This window comes from Corythoichthys intestinalis, chromosome 12 (assembly GCF_030265065.1).
Source record: "Corythoichthys intestinalis isolate RoL2023-P3 chromosome 12, ASM3026506v1, whole genome shotgun sequence".
Classification (NCBI taxonomy): Eukaryota; Metazoa; Chordata; class Actinopteri; order Syngnathiformes; family Syngnathidae; genus Corythoichthys; species Corythoichthys intestinalis.
Window position 1 is genome coordinate 47740296 of NC_080406.1, and position 18998 is coordinate 47759293.

The 18998-nt window shown below is 37.8% G+C and overlaps 1 protein-coding gene across 1 annotated transcript in view; it reads left to right on the forward strand.

Annotated features, from left to right (window-relative positions):
- The window catches only part of LOC130926929 (anosmin-1-like), a 171030-nt gene extending 153866 nt beyond the window's left edge, over positions 1–17164 (forward strand). The window contains exons 13-14 of the mRNA XM_057852260.1: positions 5864–6005; positions 16291–17164. Of these exons, the coding sequence (XP_057708243.1) occupies positions 5864–6005; positions 16291–16349 (201 nt within the window). The 3' untranslated portion in view covers positions 16350–17164. The remainder of the gene's footprint in view (positions 1–5863; positions 6006–16290) is intronic.
- The last annotated feature ends 1834 nt before the right edge of the window (positions 17165–18998 follow it).

Genomic DNA, 18998 nt, shown 5'->3' on the forward strand with positions numbered 1-18998 from the left:
TATATTTCATTGTGCTGGGTGCAAATCATTAATGTTAAAGTGTTTCCTTCAAGAAATTAGCTACATTTCTGATTCTGAATTCACCTACTGTATGTGTATACTAAGGCACCAATACTTGTTTCAAATGTTTGGTAGATGTGTTTATGACATTTGACAAAGATTTCGTGTTGCCAGAATTAATATAACAATTAAAACAAGCAAAAACAGCAACACTAGATCTGTATTTTTGTGTATTCACATCGATACATTTCTGGCTGGTGACTAAGTTAGGAAGGTATTGGCTTTGAAAAAATGCATTGAACGCAGAGATCCAGTGTAGTGGAATGAAATCCATTTTCTAAGCACTTTTTCCATGGTCCCAATAAAGCCATATTTCCACAAGCTTGTCCATTCGAGCACTTCCTGGTCAACTCTATCTTTTAATGGACGACGGTCTCACAGAAGAAGTTGTAGCTGTCAGTGAAGGGTGTTTCAGTTCTGAAATACATGCACACACACATAAACCATGTGTTAACTGTTTCATCCATATCATATTTACCTAATATTCCAATCCAAATTATCTAGGCTTGTCTATTCTGCCATTTTTTCCTGAATAAAATTATCAAATAGGTTTTTGGAACTACAGTTAAACAAACTAAATACGATGTTATTTATCAATCTAAACATTTTGCTCAAAGTTAACAATCTAACATCATAATAATGACTGCTACAGCCCAGAACTCACATTGCAAGTCTTATCTGATCTGACCAGAAGCCCCCCCAACTCCCATAGTTATTCACAACAAAAGTCCCAGTCGACGCATTTTCAGCAAGATCCTTCGACGCAGCCTGGAGAGAAAGCCATTGTCTGACGTAGCCACGAAAGCTTAGCAAGTTGCCCGCCGTTTCGGCCAAATTCCTGCCCCTTTTTGCCCTTGGACAGATGAGAGATGCATATAGCATCGTTTCGATGTCTTTTGACTAAATTTAGAATGCGGTTTTCTTATCTTTTGTTCATCTTCGCTCGTGTCGTAGCTTGACACGGTCGCCGCCATGTTTTTTGTTTTCGAAGCCCATAGCAACAATCCTCGTCTTCTATTGGTGCACGTGACCTAAAATGGCTTCACACACTGACGAAACGACTCCGCCGTATCAATATCACTGCGCCACGGGGAAAAAAAAGACCGACACAAAAACGGTAATTACTAAAAAATGACTGGAAACCGTGAGTAGAACTTTTTTTTTGGTACTAATTAGCAACGTATGTATATTATAAAGCAGCGGTCATGTAGATCCATTTCAGTGGAACGAAATCCATTTTCTAAGCACTTTTTCCATGGTGCCAATACAGCCTATATTGGAGAAACATTAGAGTAATTGGTTTTGATGGAACTGTCTTCTCTTTTTCTGCTGATCATTGTTGTTTTCGTCAACAATAACTATGACTAAAATATTTTGTCAATGAACAATTTTTTTCTGATGATAACGGATTGAAAACGTGTCCTCGGAGACTAAAACATAATGAGACGAATGCCAGTTTTCGTCTGACGAGACGAGAACGAGACAAAAATGCGCCATCATTTCCGTCACATGTTCACAACGTGTGATATTTTTATGTGTAGTTAGCCTGCATCATAGCAGTATTTGGTTGTGTCACTTATGTACTGTGCTGCAAACTCACCTTCATCCTCTCCAGGCTTGCTTGTTTTGAAATCCACTGTAAGATTTTTCTAATCTTGGCTAGAGAGAATATGCAATGTTGCTTTAGCCCAGGGGTCAGCAACCTGCAGCTGTCGGGCCGCATGCGGCTCTTTAGCATTGCCCTAGTGGCTCTGGGAGCTTTTTCAAAAATGTATGAAAATGGAAAAAGATGGGGGAGAGAAATGTTTTTTTTTTTTTTTTTTTAACTCATTCACTCCCCGCCATTTTCACCGGAGCAGCCCCCTTTGCTTCGTTTTACTGGATTTTGACTGATTTTTCAAGGCTCACAGAAAATTCTGTTATATTGCTATAAAAACATGGAAAAAAGAAAGATTAAACTCTCTTCTTTCAGCAAGAAAAAAACAAGACAAATAGAGCTTTTAATAGCAAAGTAACAATTTATTTACACATAACTAAACTATTGAACTGAGAGATGACGCTTTTGTGGCCGCAGCCTGTCTGTCTCATCAAACTTCCATTTCCTGACTTTTTCTCTTCATTCATTTCCTTTAACGGTCCGATGTGAGTTCTTACCAAATGCGCTACTGCCCTCAAGTGGCCAGTTTTATTGCTTTAAAATTGATTTTGAGCGTTGTGCTTTGGAGCGAACTTGCATTAGAACCAAGAGATGTTTTTGTAAAAAAAATTGTAAAAGACCTATAAATATGTTTTGGGGACACTGAAACAATTAAAAATAGTACGTATTTATAGGTTTTTGGGAGCAAATGCGTTAATATGGTTTCTGTAGGAGGACTAACATGAACCTAATTGATAATCATTACTATTGTAATGAAGTTAAACTTGAGGTGGCATCCTACAACAGAGTGGTGCGTCATTCTCTAAAGCAGAAGTCGGGAACCTTTTAGAGAGAGAGAGCCAAAAACCAACATGTTTTAAAATGTGATTCCACAAGAGCCATACGGTGTGTGTCTATGTGTATGTATGTATACAAACACACACTGTATATTCTATGTTCTTTTGGCAGCTTGTCTGAGTCCGTTTTGGAAGCACTGTATCTTTCGTGAACGTATTTGAATGCATTACACGGGAGGCAGAGTGTGGTCACGCTCTGCTTTTATGAGCAGTTGCCGAGTTGCGATTGAAATAAATTTTGAGAAAAAGACAAAGAAAGTCTAACAGCGTTACTTGGGTTGTTAAAATTGTTGCGCATTTGTGCACTTACCACAAGTAAAATAGCAAATCGAAACATGGTGTGGAGCCGCGTATTTTTCCTGCAATAGGAAACCACAATCGGGGACGACCAGGGGGACGTGTGCGTAACGGATGCCGAGACAGGCAGAGCCTTTCGTGGCGGTTGTTTCGTGAGTCTCGCTCTCCTGGAAGTGGCGACAATTTGACAGTCCAAAAAGTCACGAATGTGAAGCGCCTGTGTGACTTAGGGTACCACTCGGTTCCCTTTCGTGGTTTATTGTTCCCCTATGTATTTTTCACACACAAACTAAATGGAACTCGTAGCATTAGCTTAGCATTCGCAATAGCATTAAGCTAGTGCTAGCATCAAGTGTCCTCTGAAACTGTTGGACAACTTTTTTTTACACACAGCACGTGGCGTCCACATGGGTATAATATTTGAAAATAATGTACTGTTTTGCTGCTGAGTGTGTATCATCACTTGGCAAAACTCTTTGTAGATGTTACAATTTATGCTCGCCTGTCAATGTTCATTTGAAATTTTTGGAAACATTTATTTATTCGTTTTTGGAGTAGAAGTTTTGAATTTTACAGACGAAAACATTTTGAGTAAACGTCAACTAAAACTACCTGAAATTAGTCTGCGTTTTCGCTAACAGAAAATAGACAAACACATTTTGAAATGGCTAAAATATGACTTAGGCTAGGTTCATACCAAATGTCTTAATGCACAATTTTGATTTTTTTTTTTTGTCACTTCGTTTTTTGGGGCGTGCCTTTTCAGACTGCCTTTGTCCATTGAGACCGCACAAGTATCACGCATGCTCACTAATTCGCAGTCCGAGATGCGCTGAGCAAACCGACCCGCATGCGCGGGAGCATCAAAACAATTGACTACACATGACGCACACACACACATACGGACAGTTAGCCCCGACTCCCAGCAGTGTAAGCAATCTTAAAATATTGCTCATTTGGAGCAGAGAGAAAACCGAGCATTCTCAGGCTTATTCTAAACCCATTTAATTTTTTTTTTATGACTGTTGTCAAGCCCATCAATTCCCCAAAAGCCGCGTTCAAGCTAGTCGCTAACGCTAATGCACAGCTGCACCGCTACCGTTAGCGCCCCGTCTCGCTCGCTCTTTGCGGACGTAATTGCTGCATAAATTCCGATTTGGGGGACTTTTGAGTAAACGTCAACTAAAACTACATTAAATTAGTCTGCGTTTTCGTTAACCGAAACTAGACAAACACATTTTGAAATGGCTAAAATATGACTTAGGCTAGGTTCGTACCAATGGTCTTAATGCACAATTCTGATTTTTTGTCTCATCGGTTTTTTGGGCCGTGCCTGTTCAGACTGCCTTTGTCCATTAAGATGGTTCAAGTATCACGCATGCTCACTAATTCGCAGTCCGAGATGCGCTGAGCAAACTGAGCCGCATGCGCAGGAGCATCAAAAACAATTGACTACACATGACGCACACACACACACATATGGACAGTTAACCCCGACTCCTGGCCGTGTAAGCAATCTTAAAATATTGCTCATTTGGAGTAGAGAGAAAACCGAGCATTCTCAGGCTTATCTTAAACCCATTTTATTTTTTTATATAACTGTTGTCAAGCCCATCAATCCCTCAAAAGCCACATACAAGCTAGGCGCTAACGCTAATGCACAGCCGCACCGCGACCGTAGCACCCTGTCTCGCTCGCTCTTTGCTGACGTAATTGTAGCATTAATTCCGATTTGGAGGACTTGACAGTTCAGACTGCAGCCACATTCTGGAAAAATGTAGCCCAGATCGGATTTTAACAACATACGAAAGTCACCTAGATCGGATTTGAAATAGTTCACTTTTCTGCGACTTTGGCTGTTAATACCGTCACGGTAACACCTCACTCGAGTCGGAAAAACACAAAAAATTCGGATTTGCGCATTAAGACCTGCTGTATGAACCTAGCCTAGGACTAATTATTATTTTGGTCCAAAAGACCAACTGCCAAAACAACACTGTTGTTCACCTATATCAACCATGAGTATGACTCATCTGTAAACCACTGCTATGACTCATTTAAAAAATATGTCAAAGTGGGACTTTGAATAAATTTTTATACCTTCCTACAAAATTATTGTTAAATGAGGAAAAAAATGTTGGAGTAAAGACAAACAAATGAGATGCGGCATTCATTAATCTATTAGGTACAAATACATATCCAGAATAATAATAACCACAAAATGACCCTTCAATAGTTTATGATACGGCAGCTGTGTTTCTATTATACCTAGTAATTCGTAAAACTGACATTTTGGATTGAAAGCCATGTAATGGAAAAAAAACACTCAAATGTCAGCAAAAAGTGTTTTTTTCTTTTTTTTTTTTTAGATGTTTCGCATCGCGTTCAAAAGCGAAATGGAAACACTATTTGCGTCAACATCGCACACATTCTGACACCATAAAAGAAGTACTGTTAAAAACGGTGCAAGATGATGACCTGCACCAGACATCCTTGTGGAATACAAATAGTCAAGAACCGGTGTCCATGTCTATATGGTACTTTAAAACTCCTATAAGAGGAATATGATGAATTGCGCAAAAGGTCGCTTGTGTTTCGCTGAGATAAAAGCTCCTCTTGTGTTCTGATTCTCAGTGCCGAGGCTGGTTTTAGGTTAACACCCCGTGGCCTCCCCTGCATCAATCTGCAGTGTAGACAGACACACGGGAAAAGCTTCGAGACGTTCTCACACTCTCGTATCGTTTCATCTGCCTTTGCGTCTTTTTCCTTTTCATCGTTTGCGAAAAAAATGGAAAGAAAGCTTCTTTTTGACATCATCTGCTCTATCAACAACACGGTTGCGCCTATCTGCGCCTCCCAGCCTCTGGAGCTCGACTATAAATAACGCCACCCACTGCACGCTTTATCACGCCGAGGCGAGGCGGCCTTATGAAAGTCATCATTTGTTTTTGTCTGAGTTTCAGTCTCGGACTTAGACGATTTCATCTGATTGCGTTTCTCTGTCGTCACTCAGGATCACAATCTGTTGGTCGTGTCCAATCTGCGACCGTCCACTTACTACAGACTTGAAGTGCAAGTCATAACGACCGGAGGGGAAGGCCCCGCCACTGTCAAGACCTTCCAGACTCCCAACATATTACCAGTCAATCAACACAGTAAGTATGAGGTCACTGATTTTGTCACAACCTCATCTTTTCAAGCTATTAACACATTCATTTCCATTGATGATGATAGATAGCCCAATCATCCTTCTGCTGTTATTTTAAATTAGTTTGCCACTAGTCAAATAGATCAGGCGTCTAGCGCAGTTGATGGGAGCCATTGCGTTAACTAGGATGGATGGCATTGAATGAACATGCTTGAGTTGGGCTCTGCGTCTGTTGTTTTTTCCTCCTATTTTGAGACAGGTTTTGGAGTTAACTCCCCCATCTATCCATTTTTTTAAATCTATTTTTTAAAGTTATTTTTCCATTACAGTGAGCCTTCGTTTTTCACGGTTAATGGGGACCAGAACCCGCAGAGAAAAGTGAAAAACTGCAAAGTAGCGCCCCCTCCACCCCCAATTTTTTTTTTTTTTTTTTTTGTGTGTGTGATCAATGTATTTATTCAGATTGACCATTGGAAAGAGGTATATATAAAACGCATGTTTTTTTCTGATTTTTTCCTAAGGTACTATTAAAAAAAAAAAAAGATACCATAGTGTATCATATGGGATTTTTCATTATGTGCACTACGGTTCAAAAGTTTGGGGTCGCTCATTTTTTTACACCGTTTGAGGCTCAGCTCAGGTATTTTACATTTTTCATGTTCCTTATCCGATTACTCGATTATTCGAACTAACTAGTTCATCGATTAATCGACTACTGAAATAATCGATAGCTGCAGCCCTAGTATATATACAGTATATATAAATACATATATATGTATATGGTGGAAAACACTCAGGTGACTCAAAGTTCCGCTCTGAGACCCCCAATTTTGCCTAAATTCTTGTCCTATATGCATGTGTAATACAGGGTGTCCATAAAGTCTCTTTACCATTTCAAAAATTTATTAAAAAAGCAATTGATTAGATATTTTATTCAGATTTGTTCTATTGTATTCAGCGTTTATTGAAGTTTTTTTTACCTCTATTAATACACTTCTACATGGGCACCATTGGTAGCACGAAGCACATCAAGACGGTACTCGATTTCTTGCCATGTTCGCTGTAGCATAGCCTCATCAATTGTGGCAATGGCATCAGTAATCCTTCGCTTAAGGTCAGTAATCTCCCTTATCTTTGTTCGATGCATGATATCTTTAATATAGCCCCATAGAAAGAAGCCCAGGGGAGTGATATCTGGTGAAGTGGCGACCAAGGAATTGGCCCATCCCTTCCATTCCATCGGTCTGGAAATGACTTCTTTTTGAATTTGAAATTTTTGAAATGGTAAAGAGACTTTATGGACACCCTGTATATCATTGGAAAGCTTAAAATCTCAATTTTCTGGGGGTAGAAAAATTTTGAAGAGGAGGGCGATTTTTTATTTTTATTTTTATTTTTTAACCCCTAAACCCTAACTCGAGTTGAGAGCATGAAAGAGCATAATTGAAGACACCATTATCTTAACGAGATATTATCGCATACTTTCCTTGTTTCGATCCAAAAACTCCATGTAGCATGTCTCACCAAGTGTCAAGACACAGATGTGAATGGCCACAGCCTGACTTTTGGGGAATTTTATGGGCGAAACATGGTAATATAACAAGGGTCGCAATGCAGAAATCACAGACATCAAGGAGTGGTCAGGATTTTCTTTTTCAAATATTTACCCTTTTAAACATTCTTCTTTTTTCTTTTTCTTTTTTTTAAATTATTTTTCTTTGTTTGGTTCAATTATTTATCATCTAAAATATTGGGGAAAATGCGACAGTAACAAAAAAATTTCAATTAAGCGATAGTTATTAGGTAGATATTCGTGACCTATTAACAGACACAATTTTTTTTCATTGTGACGTAATTTGTTTAAAAGTTTAAAATATGTGAGTGAATAATTTTATAATTTTTTTAAACTAAGTATTTGACATCAATTAATGATTCTAATCTATAAATTATAGACATCTCAAACAATAAATATCATAACTTACCTTCTTTTTATGGCTGGGTTGAAACAAAAGTGGTTGCGCGGTGTCTGTAAACGGGGGTCTCCAGGGTAAAACAGACAAATTAAAAATAGTTTGGGGGCTTAATGCGCCATGAAACTGCTATGGCAGCATATTAGACATATTGTTCTATCAAACACAACAGTTCTTTTGGCTTAATAAAGATAATAATAGCAGTTTATTTAGCTTTTGGCTTAATATACAGCAGTTTATTTTAAAGAGTGGTTCAAGAGCAGAAACTGCTTTTTCAACCTTGTCTGTGTTGTCCGCCATATATATATATATATATATATATATATATATATATATATATATATATATATATTTAATTTTTTTTAAATCACTTCAAATGTAATAATTATGATGTTTTAAACATATTACTGTCCAACCGAATTATTTTAAACACGAATAAAGCAGAAAAATGCTTGGCTTTATTAAATGCTATATTGAGTGAATCCACTCACATCCACTCAACCTGCTCACTTACACACAATGAGTTGCCATAGCAACTGTTTGACAAGTTAAATGATGATTTATTCATGCGGTGCTTTGTAGCTCGCTTCTCTGGCAACATCAACGTCTGTCAATCATTGTTAACTTCAGTGCACTCACTGCCTGACCAACAAAGAGTAGGGAGCGGGAGGGGGGAAGAGAGTGAGAGTGAGTGAGACTATGCGATCGGCACGGGATAGCTCATTTGTTTTTTTGTTATAATTTTTTAAAAATCCGCGTTGGACTGGGGGTGTGAAGTTTGAAGTGCGAAGTAATGAGTGATCACTGTATTTTACCCAGATCTTCCGTCCAGCCATTATTTCTTTGTAATTTTTATATGTTTTTATTATTTTTCATTATTTTTTAAATATATTATTTCCCATATTTTCATTCATTATTTATTCATTTTTCTTTATTAAGTTCAGGATTATTGTGTAATAATTGTATTATTCTATCAATTATTTTATCTGAATCATAGATTAAGTTTCAGCCCGAAGGTATTAATGTAGATGCCGTAATTTCTGGACTATAAATCGCACCAGCTAAAAAATTATCAATGAAGAGGAGGGAAAAAACAAGTCTCACAGGAGTATAAGTCCCATTTTGGTGAGGAATTTTATTTGATCAGAGAACAAACATATAGATTTTAGTACAAACAATGACACGGAGGACATCAGGCTAAATAAGCAACTATTAATGTAACAATTAATTAAATAGTAATAAATAATAGTAATCGTAATTAAAAAGAGAATTAAATAGTAATAAATAATAGTAATAGTAATTGAAAGAAAATCCGCTGTAATAACTACCAAATCCAATAAAGTATACATAATGTGCACCTGAGTATCAGTCACAGGCAGTGTTGTTTATAACTGCGTTTCTGCCGGCGTTATTTTTTCCAGTAGTGAGTAATCTAATGAATTACTTTCCCCGTCTTTGCAATTCATTAATACAAGTGTACTTATTCATAACAAATTGCAGAGCATAATGATTAACTCATTGAATGACATTGACAGTGATAGGCGTCCAACTATGTGGCACTTTTCGTCTGTCTGCTGTGAATTTAAATCAGTTTATCACTAGTAGATATAGACAGTCCATTTCAACTGGTAGGGTGGCAGGGATTGAACATTCGTTGATTTCCTGCCAACCTCCCACTTCAAATGGATTGGATGTCTAGCATCGTAAATGGCAGCCAATGAGTTAATTGTATACCAATTAAATGTTGTGGGCTACATGACCCAAAATGTGATGTCCATATGTGGACGCCTGGTCTTTATGGGGTTAAGTTTATTTATATATTCATTTAATTTTTTCTTACCAATAATAATCACTTGCCCTATAAAGGGTTGAGCTCATTTTAATGTTCCAGCATGACTGTGCACTAGTGCACAGTTGTGTTAACAAGAGCGAGTAATGTAATTAATTACTTTTCCCATCTTCGCAACGCCGTTGCCGTTACTGAGGATGTGAAGGGGCGTGTTACTACAATCTGGTTGAATGAAGCACGAGTAGTCTGATTTTGTCACAGCTGTCTGGGAGAGAGTAGAGCGGTGGGGGGAAGAGGAAAGGGGGTCGTGACAACGTTGCAAACGCGATGGTGATTTGCTAGGTGGCTGGGAGCGTTAGCATTGCATCCGCGGTTTCGTTAGCATTAGTATTTAGCGTTACGAACGTCATCTTAAACTCAACTTCTCTTTTTTTACACAGTTCGCTGCATCCTGATGGGTACAAATAATTGAAAATAATGTCCTGATGGGTACAAATAATTGAAAATAATGTCCTGTTTTCCTGCTGAGTGTGCATTATCGTCACCAAGTTGGCGTTGTCCTTGTTGACACTACAAGATAATAATAATTTGTCTTCTCTTTTTATTAACAAAAATAGTCATTTGCCCTAAACTTTCCTTGAATGGCATACCCATGAACCTTGTGTGATGTTTTTTAATCAAAAGAACTAAAGCAAAGACAGGAGAGGCAGGAGATTCAGAGCCTTACCTGCATATCAAAAAATATATCTATTCTGTATATATTAGGGGTGTGACGATACACACAAGTCACGGTTCAGTACGTACTTCGGTGCAGTGGTCACGGTTTGGTGTGGGTTCAGTACAACAGGAAAAACAAAAAGGCTGTTTTTCTCGCGACATTTGAAAATTAAAGTTTGTATGGCGTTACAGTTATATAGGTGAAATTGAATCTTAAAGTGTAAAAAGTGTGGCGTACAATTTTTTTAAATGAAAAAATCACTTCAATCAGTTAATATTAACATCTTTTATGAGAGAGGTTATAGAATGTATAATGTAATAAAATGTAGAACATGGAAAGTAACATCAGTTACTTTGCTGGGTAACTAATTACTCTTACAAAGAGGTAACTGAGTTACTAATTCAATTACTTTTTGGGAAAAGTATTTTTAACTATAACTAGTTATTTTTTAAAAGTAAGATTAACAACACTGGTCGCAGGCTCAGCCAAACTACAAAAAAAGTATAGTCTTATAGCTCAAAAAATAATGTAACAATCACAATGTATGTCCATACTTGTACGCTTAGATGAAGTGCACTTATTTTCGTCATGATTGCGGGCTGTTGTATAAAATGATAACACATGCAGCGGCATGATGCCAAAAATCTGTGAAGTCGCAAATCATGGTGACAGGCCCGCTCTTTAAATCAGATTAGTGTCACGGGCATTAAAGAATCATTGTGACAATAGATTTTTATTGTCAGATTTTGCACATACATCAGTCAGCAGCATGACACGCTCACTCCAATATGTTGTTCATTCGTGATAATATAATAGCTGAAGATTTTTTTTTTTACTGTCATTCCACGTGAATAAATGTGTTAAGTCATTGTCATGGCAACGATGGAACACCTACTGTTGCAAGCTGTAACACAGAAAATGATCATATTTCAGTGCTATTGACGCTAATAGACATCCAATCCATTTCAACCAGGCACTTCAAAAATGAATTTGCCTTCCCTATAAATGCACCGATCCAAAATTTGCTATACATTCACTAAAAGCAATTCCTCTCTATATATAATATACTGGCATCATGTAGTGAACATTACAATTCTATTCCACTAGATGGCAAATGTTACAATTACACACGTTCATTCTTTCATTCATTTCCCCAGCCGTTATCCAACTAAATTCCGTTATAGAACAGAATGTTTGAGCTAAACTAGGCCAAATTTCATAACTAGCAAATACATTTGTGAGTAAACAAAAACAATATCCTCATTATTCCAGTATCCATAGCTTTTTGAAGGGCTTCTAATATTAAATATATGCCTTGGCTCAGTGATGTTAGAGAAGCAATTATAAATGTAATGTGTACCAATTACCAATTTCACAATATGATACAATAACAGTTCTTTGGACAACAATATGATATTTGATTTGATCGATTTTATATGATATTATGTACAGTGGTATGAAAAAATATCTGAACCTTTTGTAATTCCTTACATTTCTGCATAAAATCACCATCAAATGTGATCTGATCTTTGTAGAATTACACAGATGTAAAACAGTGCCTGCTTTAAGTAAAACCACCCAAAGTTTTATAGGTTTTCATATTTTAATGACGATATCATGCAAACGATGACAGAAGGGGGAAAAATAAGTACGTGAACCCTCTGCCTAAGGAGATTAAAAGAGCAATTGAAACCAATTTTTACCAAAAAACAAGTCAGGTGTGTGCCTAATCACTGATGAGTGGTTTAAAGCTGCCCTGCCCACCATAAAACACACACCCGGTAAGCTGTGTCTTGATGAGAAGCATTGTCTGATGTGCATCATGGCTCGGTCAAAAGAGCTGTCTGAAGACCTGCGATAGAGGATTGTTGATTTGTATAAAGCTGGAAAAGGGGAAAAAAAACATCTCTAAAAGTCTGGATGTTCATCACCTTCAGTCAGGAAAGTTGTCTACAAATGGGGAGAGTTAGGCACTGTTGCTTCTCTGCCAAGCAGTGGCCATCCACCAAAGATGAAGCAAAGAGTTCAGCGCAGAATACTCAGAGAGGTGAAAAAGAACCCTAGAGTGTCTACTAAAGACTTACAGAAATTACTGGCACAGTCCAATATCTATGTGCACACATTAACTTTATGTAAAACTATGGCCAAAAATGGCATTAATGGGAGGACTCCACAGAGGAAGTCACTGCTGTCTAAAAAAAAGCACATTGTTGCTCGTTTAATGTTCGCGAAAAGGCACTTGGATACTCCACAGAAGTTTTGGCAAAATATTTTGTGGACTGATGAAACCAAAGTTGAATTGTTTGGGAGTAACACACAATGTCATGTGTGGAGGAAAAAATGGAACAACTTACCAACATCAACACCTCATCCCCACCGTGAAGCAGGTTGGAGGGAACATCATGATTTGGGCCTGTTTTTCTGCCTCAGGGCTTGGACAACTTGCAATCATTAATGGAAGGATTAATTCAAAGGTTTATCAGGATGTTTTGCAGGAAAACCTGAGGCCGTCTATCAGACAGTTTACGCTAAAAAGAGGATGGATGCTGCAACAAGACAATGATCCAAAACACAGAAGTAAATCAACTTCAGAACGTTTTCAGAAGAACAAAATACACGTTCTGGAATGGCCAAGTCCAAACTTGAACCACATTGAGATGCTGTTCTGACCTAAGGACAGTGATTCATTCCAGATATCCCGGGAATCTGACTGAACTATAGCAGTTTTGTGGAGAAGAGTGGGCTAATATTGGTCCTGACTGATGTGCCAGACGGATCTGCAGCTACAGGAAGCGTCGTGTTGAAGTTATTGCTGCCATGGTTGGTGGGTGGGGGGGTGGGGGGGGGGGCACAAAATGTTAAATGTGATGGTTCACTTACTTATTTTTCCCCCTTCTGTCATTGTTCGCATACTTTCCTCATTAAAATATGAAAACCTATAAATGTTTGGGTGTTTTTAGTAAAACCAGACACTGTTTTTTTTTCCGTCTGTGTGATTTTGACAAAGATCAGATCACATTTGATGTTGATTTTATGCAGAAATGTGAGAAATTCCAAAAAGTTTAGATACTTTTTCATACCTCTGTAATGGAGATAGACCGATTATCGGCGGCGATATTTGGGAAATTTTACGTATATCGTATTGGCCTTTTTTTTTTAATCCAACCGTCCGATATGAAAAAAATCAATTTAAAACTGGGTTATTTCGGCTCAGATGCAGCTACGCCTCTCTCTCCTGCACTAGTATTCACCCTGTCCTCTGATTGGTTAAATGGTAATGGTAACTGGAGTTACACTTGTATTGCGCCTTTCCACCTTTTTAAGGCCCTCAAAGCGCGTCACAATATATTCTCATCTACCTACTGGTGACGCAGCACCAGGAGGAACGTGGGGTTTAGTATCTTGCTCAAGGATACTTAGACCAGGTCATCAGGGCAGAGAATCGAACCCACAACCTCTGGTTAGGGGACCGACTACTTTACCAATAAATTTCAGAGAGCTATTTATTGAACGTTTTGTTCAACTTTATAAGAGATATTTAAGGTTAGATTTCAGGTCAACTGTTTACATTACTGTTCTCCACGTGCACATTAGAGATGTTTCTGAGTGTAGGAAATTCAGGCACTTCTGGCATTTCAATGAAGTTCAGTGTTTGCATTATTCTTGTTTTTTTTTTGTTTTTTTTTTTTAACGCTAATTTTTACACTTTTACTGCAAATGAATATCTGCTCCAAAAATCTGTTATCGGCCACTCTAACTACTAATAATCAGGATCATATTGGTCCTGAAAAACCCATATCGGTCAATCTCTATTATGTATACATTTAATACTAATCAGTTACATTTCACCTTAAGCAATAAAACATTCAAAGCAATTTTAATCATTTTGTTGCTGAAACATTTCAGACATTCGAATGAGAAGAAGACATTTGGACGTTTAGCCTCGTCGATGACACCGAAAGATGAGCATTAGGGCTGCAACTAATAATTACTTTTATGATCAATTAATCGGACGATTAATTTTGACGATCAGACGATTAATCTGATAAATGTCACTTTGCAATTACCGCAACTTAACTTGAAGTTGTTATAGGCATGTGAGTAACAATAAAGAAAAAATTGAATCTTTCCTTCAAAATATTATTTTGATATCGCTTCCTGACTTGACTTTACTGTAGTCTACAACTGTACTGCTTTAAGTGCATAAAACTAAAAACTAAAAGTTTTTAATAAAGGTTCTGCGTATAAAACATAAAAAGAATTTCTCAGTACACAAACCAAAAGTCCTATTCATTCAAATAAAAACAAAAAGTGCTGCTGATTGACATTATTTCTTGTGGGCAAAGCGCTGATATAAAATGTGTCAATGACTCATTTATTTTCTTTAAACAAACTAAACAAAAAATGGTATAAGAAGGAGGCAGACTGTAAAGAGAGAGGAAGAGAGATAGTTTGTTGCGCCTTGTCTTTTAGTTGTCCAGCAGTAGTTTCAAGTCATGTTAATTGAAAAATGTTCTTAGTGTGTTGCTAAGTCCCGTGTGCACCTATAAGAGGTGAGTACACGAACCCTCTGGTACTGTTTAGCCTTTATTGTCGAGCGCTAAGCTAATTAACGAATTCGCTACTGTGTATTTCCATCTCTATTTGTCCGTTGTTTGTTGGTGTACAAAAGTTACTCCATGTGCAGAACGTGTGAAACCATGATTAAGTACAGCGGTAACACTACCAGCATGCAAAGTAGTACAGAAATCTGTGAAAACAAAGTATATTGGTTAAAAGACGTCTTATTTCTAAGGACACTTTGTTTCCAAAAAATGTGGAATTCATTCCACTTGTGTAAAATTTACTGTATTGTTGAGAGAAATAAGTACCGCCTTTGAAACAGCTAATGTTTTTGTACCTTCTTGTAAAAAAGACCATGTCAAGGTTAGCTGTGTGTTGTATAGGCATGTTGAGAAATAAGTACTGTCTTAAAAATGGTTCATGTTTTTGCACTTGGCAGCTTCCTGTTGAACCATTACGATATTTTAAATACATAATGGATATACTGTACATTTGTGTGGCTACTTTATTAATTAATAATGTATGATTGATTAATAATCGTGATATTCATGATTATCATCAATACCGTGATCATTGTTCAATACTCTAATCATAGCACCCTGAATTGTAATCGAATCGAATCGTGGGGTGCCTAAGATGGCACACCCCTAGTATTGATTCAGCAACCCAACTTGAGTGCAGCAGCGAACTCTCTCTCTCTTGCTCTGATCACTTGCACCTCACATTACACATAAACAAGGACCCAAACGTGACTGCTCATAGCTGCCGGCAAAAATGGATTATCTAATTAATTGGCAACTAATTTATTAATCGATTTCAATCGATTTAATCGATTAGTTGTTGTAGCCTTAATGAGCATTTACAGTCAGTCATCTCAGTTTAAATGACCAAAAATAGCCACTTGCCCTATAAAGGGTTAACCAATGGATGTATTGATCCAGATTATATCATTATCCGTTCACTTACTGCAGAGATGCAGAATGTTAGATTGTGAAAAGAAATTGAGTTCCTCTCAAAGTATGTGCTTGGAGTGGTATTCAATGACTCCATGAAACATAAAACTAATAACACCTCAAGGTCAGACTGTGATAAGAATGCCGCTTTGAAGAGAACCATATCAGAACTCACTACAGTCGGTGCCATAACAGCTTGTGACTCTCTGATGTCCTTCAACAATGTATAAAAGAATCGTCTTTCTTCCATACCTCCATATTTCAGTCATGGCCTGCAGCTTTATTTTGTCTTTTTTCAGGGCCCCGACTCCGGCAGCACCATCCCCATCACCAGAAACCATCAGTCGAAAGACACTGAGTCGCAAAGCGAGGGAAATCGAGTCGCTCTTCCCTCCCATCTGTCAGAGACTATCGGGGAAGAAAGTGTGGAATTGTGAACTGTCCCCTAAATCGATGCTCCCGCCACCGCCCTCCTTCCATTTGTGAAATAGCAATTACTTCGGAATCCCTCTGACTAGCGTGTACAGTTTTCGCTTGACGATTTTACTACAAAGTCTTGCTGTCAGTTAGTACACAGTTCATACAAAAGTCTAAAATCTATCAACGTGAAATCACCCACACAGAAAAAAAATATCTATTTATTTTCACCGATGGATGTCACGGTTGTCTTACCCCAAGTACATCATGTAGTTCCGTTGCATGTACTGTAGTCCATTTGATATGTGCTTCAATTGGAGAGCTCGCCGTGGTTTTGCATGATGACCGTTTGCATTCTGTTGGCATGAAATACAAAAATTCAGTGGTCCTTTTTTCAATATGTTAGTGATATTCCATTAAAGGATTAACAAAGAATTATACTGGGAATACTATGTCATGTTTATTAATGAAATTATAACGTGTGGAAATGATGCATTGTACATCTTGGCTGTAGAAATGTTTGTCGTGGAACAGTCAGTGAATGTCTATATTTATTTATGTGTGTATTCCAGTTTGATTTGGATGTGTGTGGATGTGGATGTTTTGTGTGTTTTAGTATTACTTTTGTTTTTTGGAAGCAACACAGATCTTGTAAAGACACTTTGTAAAAATGGAGTTGTAAATACGGTCTTATGTTACATGTTATTTTTCCATGCTAGAAACTGTACAAACTGCGAAGTAATAAAATAATCCTTAACCTGATCATCAGTGATGATTTGTTCAGTCGGAATGCGTGAGCAGGAAATAAACTACTTTGCATATTTTGGCATGTGAAAACTTGGTACACATTAGCCTGGCAAACCAGACTGTCTTTTGCATGTATAACATACAAGCATTGGTGGATGAAGTACTCACTTTTTTACTCAATTAAAAGTACAAATACAGAAAATTACTTAAGTACAAGCAAAAATGTAATATACGTACACGTAATAACGTAATATATATATATATATATATACTGGACTGTCTCAGGAAATTAGAATACACAATATTCTAATTTTTTGAGACAGTCCTGTGTATATATATTCTAATTTCCTGAGACAGTCAGGAAATTAGAATATTGTGTATTCTAATTTCCTGAGACAGTCCTGTATATATACACAGGACTGTCTCAAAAAATTAGAATATTGTGTATTCTAATTTTCTGAGACAGTCCAGTATATACTGTCGGTCCAAGGACAACTCCAACTACCAACTATGCCACGGCCGCCCATATACATACATACAGTATATACAGTGAGGAGCAGAAGTATTCGCACCCCTTGCAATTTTGCAAGTTCACCCAGAAAATAGGTAGAGGTCTGAAATTTCAATCATAGATGCAACCATAGATCCACTTCTAGAGACATAATTTTTTTTTAAAAATCCGGAACTCACATTGTATGATTTTTCAATGATTTATTTGTAATTTACTGGGGTTCATAAGGATTTGTAACCAGGGCTGTCAACAGACTTGCAGGGGCCCAGGGACAAGAGACCATTATAGGGCTCCCCCACCCCACCCCTGCCACCGGCTTGTCACGACAACATATGCAGTACTTTTAACGCTTTGCAAGCAATGACAGTGTAAATTTTCAAATTATTTAATTTGGGATGGACAGTTAAATTGTACAGACGGCAATGTGATGTAACACAATATAAAAAAATATATATTTCCATCTATTGTCCCATGTAGGCTACAGTACAATACAACGAAGAGTGCTATACCTGCCTTGCTAAGCAACAAAACAGTATAACTAAACTTCCTGTACTTCCCTTCTCCACATCCCTGGGGTTATCGAGCCTTCAAACAATGATGCGCTTAGATTTTTTTGACAGCAAAGTCATTTATAACATCAGTGAATCCAGTTTTTGAGCACGCTCACACTTAATGGAGAGCATGGCTATGTTGTTAAGCCTGCCCTGTGATATGGTGGAGCGTAGGTAGTTTTTTTTTATCATTTTCATTTTACTGAAGGCTTGCTCTCCTCCAGCTAAAGTCACTGGTAATAAGGAGTTATATTGTTGCCTCTATTCTGAGCGAGCAATAATGGATTTTGAGCACAGAAAACACCCCTCCTGCGCTCGCTCAATTTCTGCACACCTGTACTGCCTCTATTCTGAGCGAGCAAAAAATGTATTTTGAGCACACCTCCTGATCTCGCTAAAATTCTCGACTCCTGCGCTCATCAGTTTTTTTTCTCTGCGCGCTCAGTTGAGCACACGCTACTAACGTGTCACGAAGTCAACCAATCAGAGAGACAGCGGAGGGCAAAGAGCCAACCAGTGTACTTCCGATCTGTGTGGATGTAAAGTAAAATAAATTAAGGGTCATTCAGGGGCCTCTATGGACCTGAGGACAACATACCCGGGTGAACTCCCCCCTGTCGATGGGCTTGTTTGTACCCCTGAGAATCAGCATTAATTATGACACTCAAATGCCCCTTTCCCACTGAAACTAGTGGGTCAACGCGCGTTTTTTCCAAGCTGATGCAACCCACTAGCAATTGGCATTTGGCACCTTTCCCATTGACAAAAAAAAAAAGCCGTG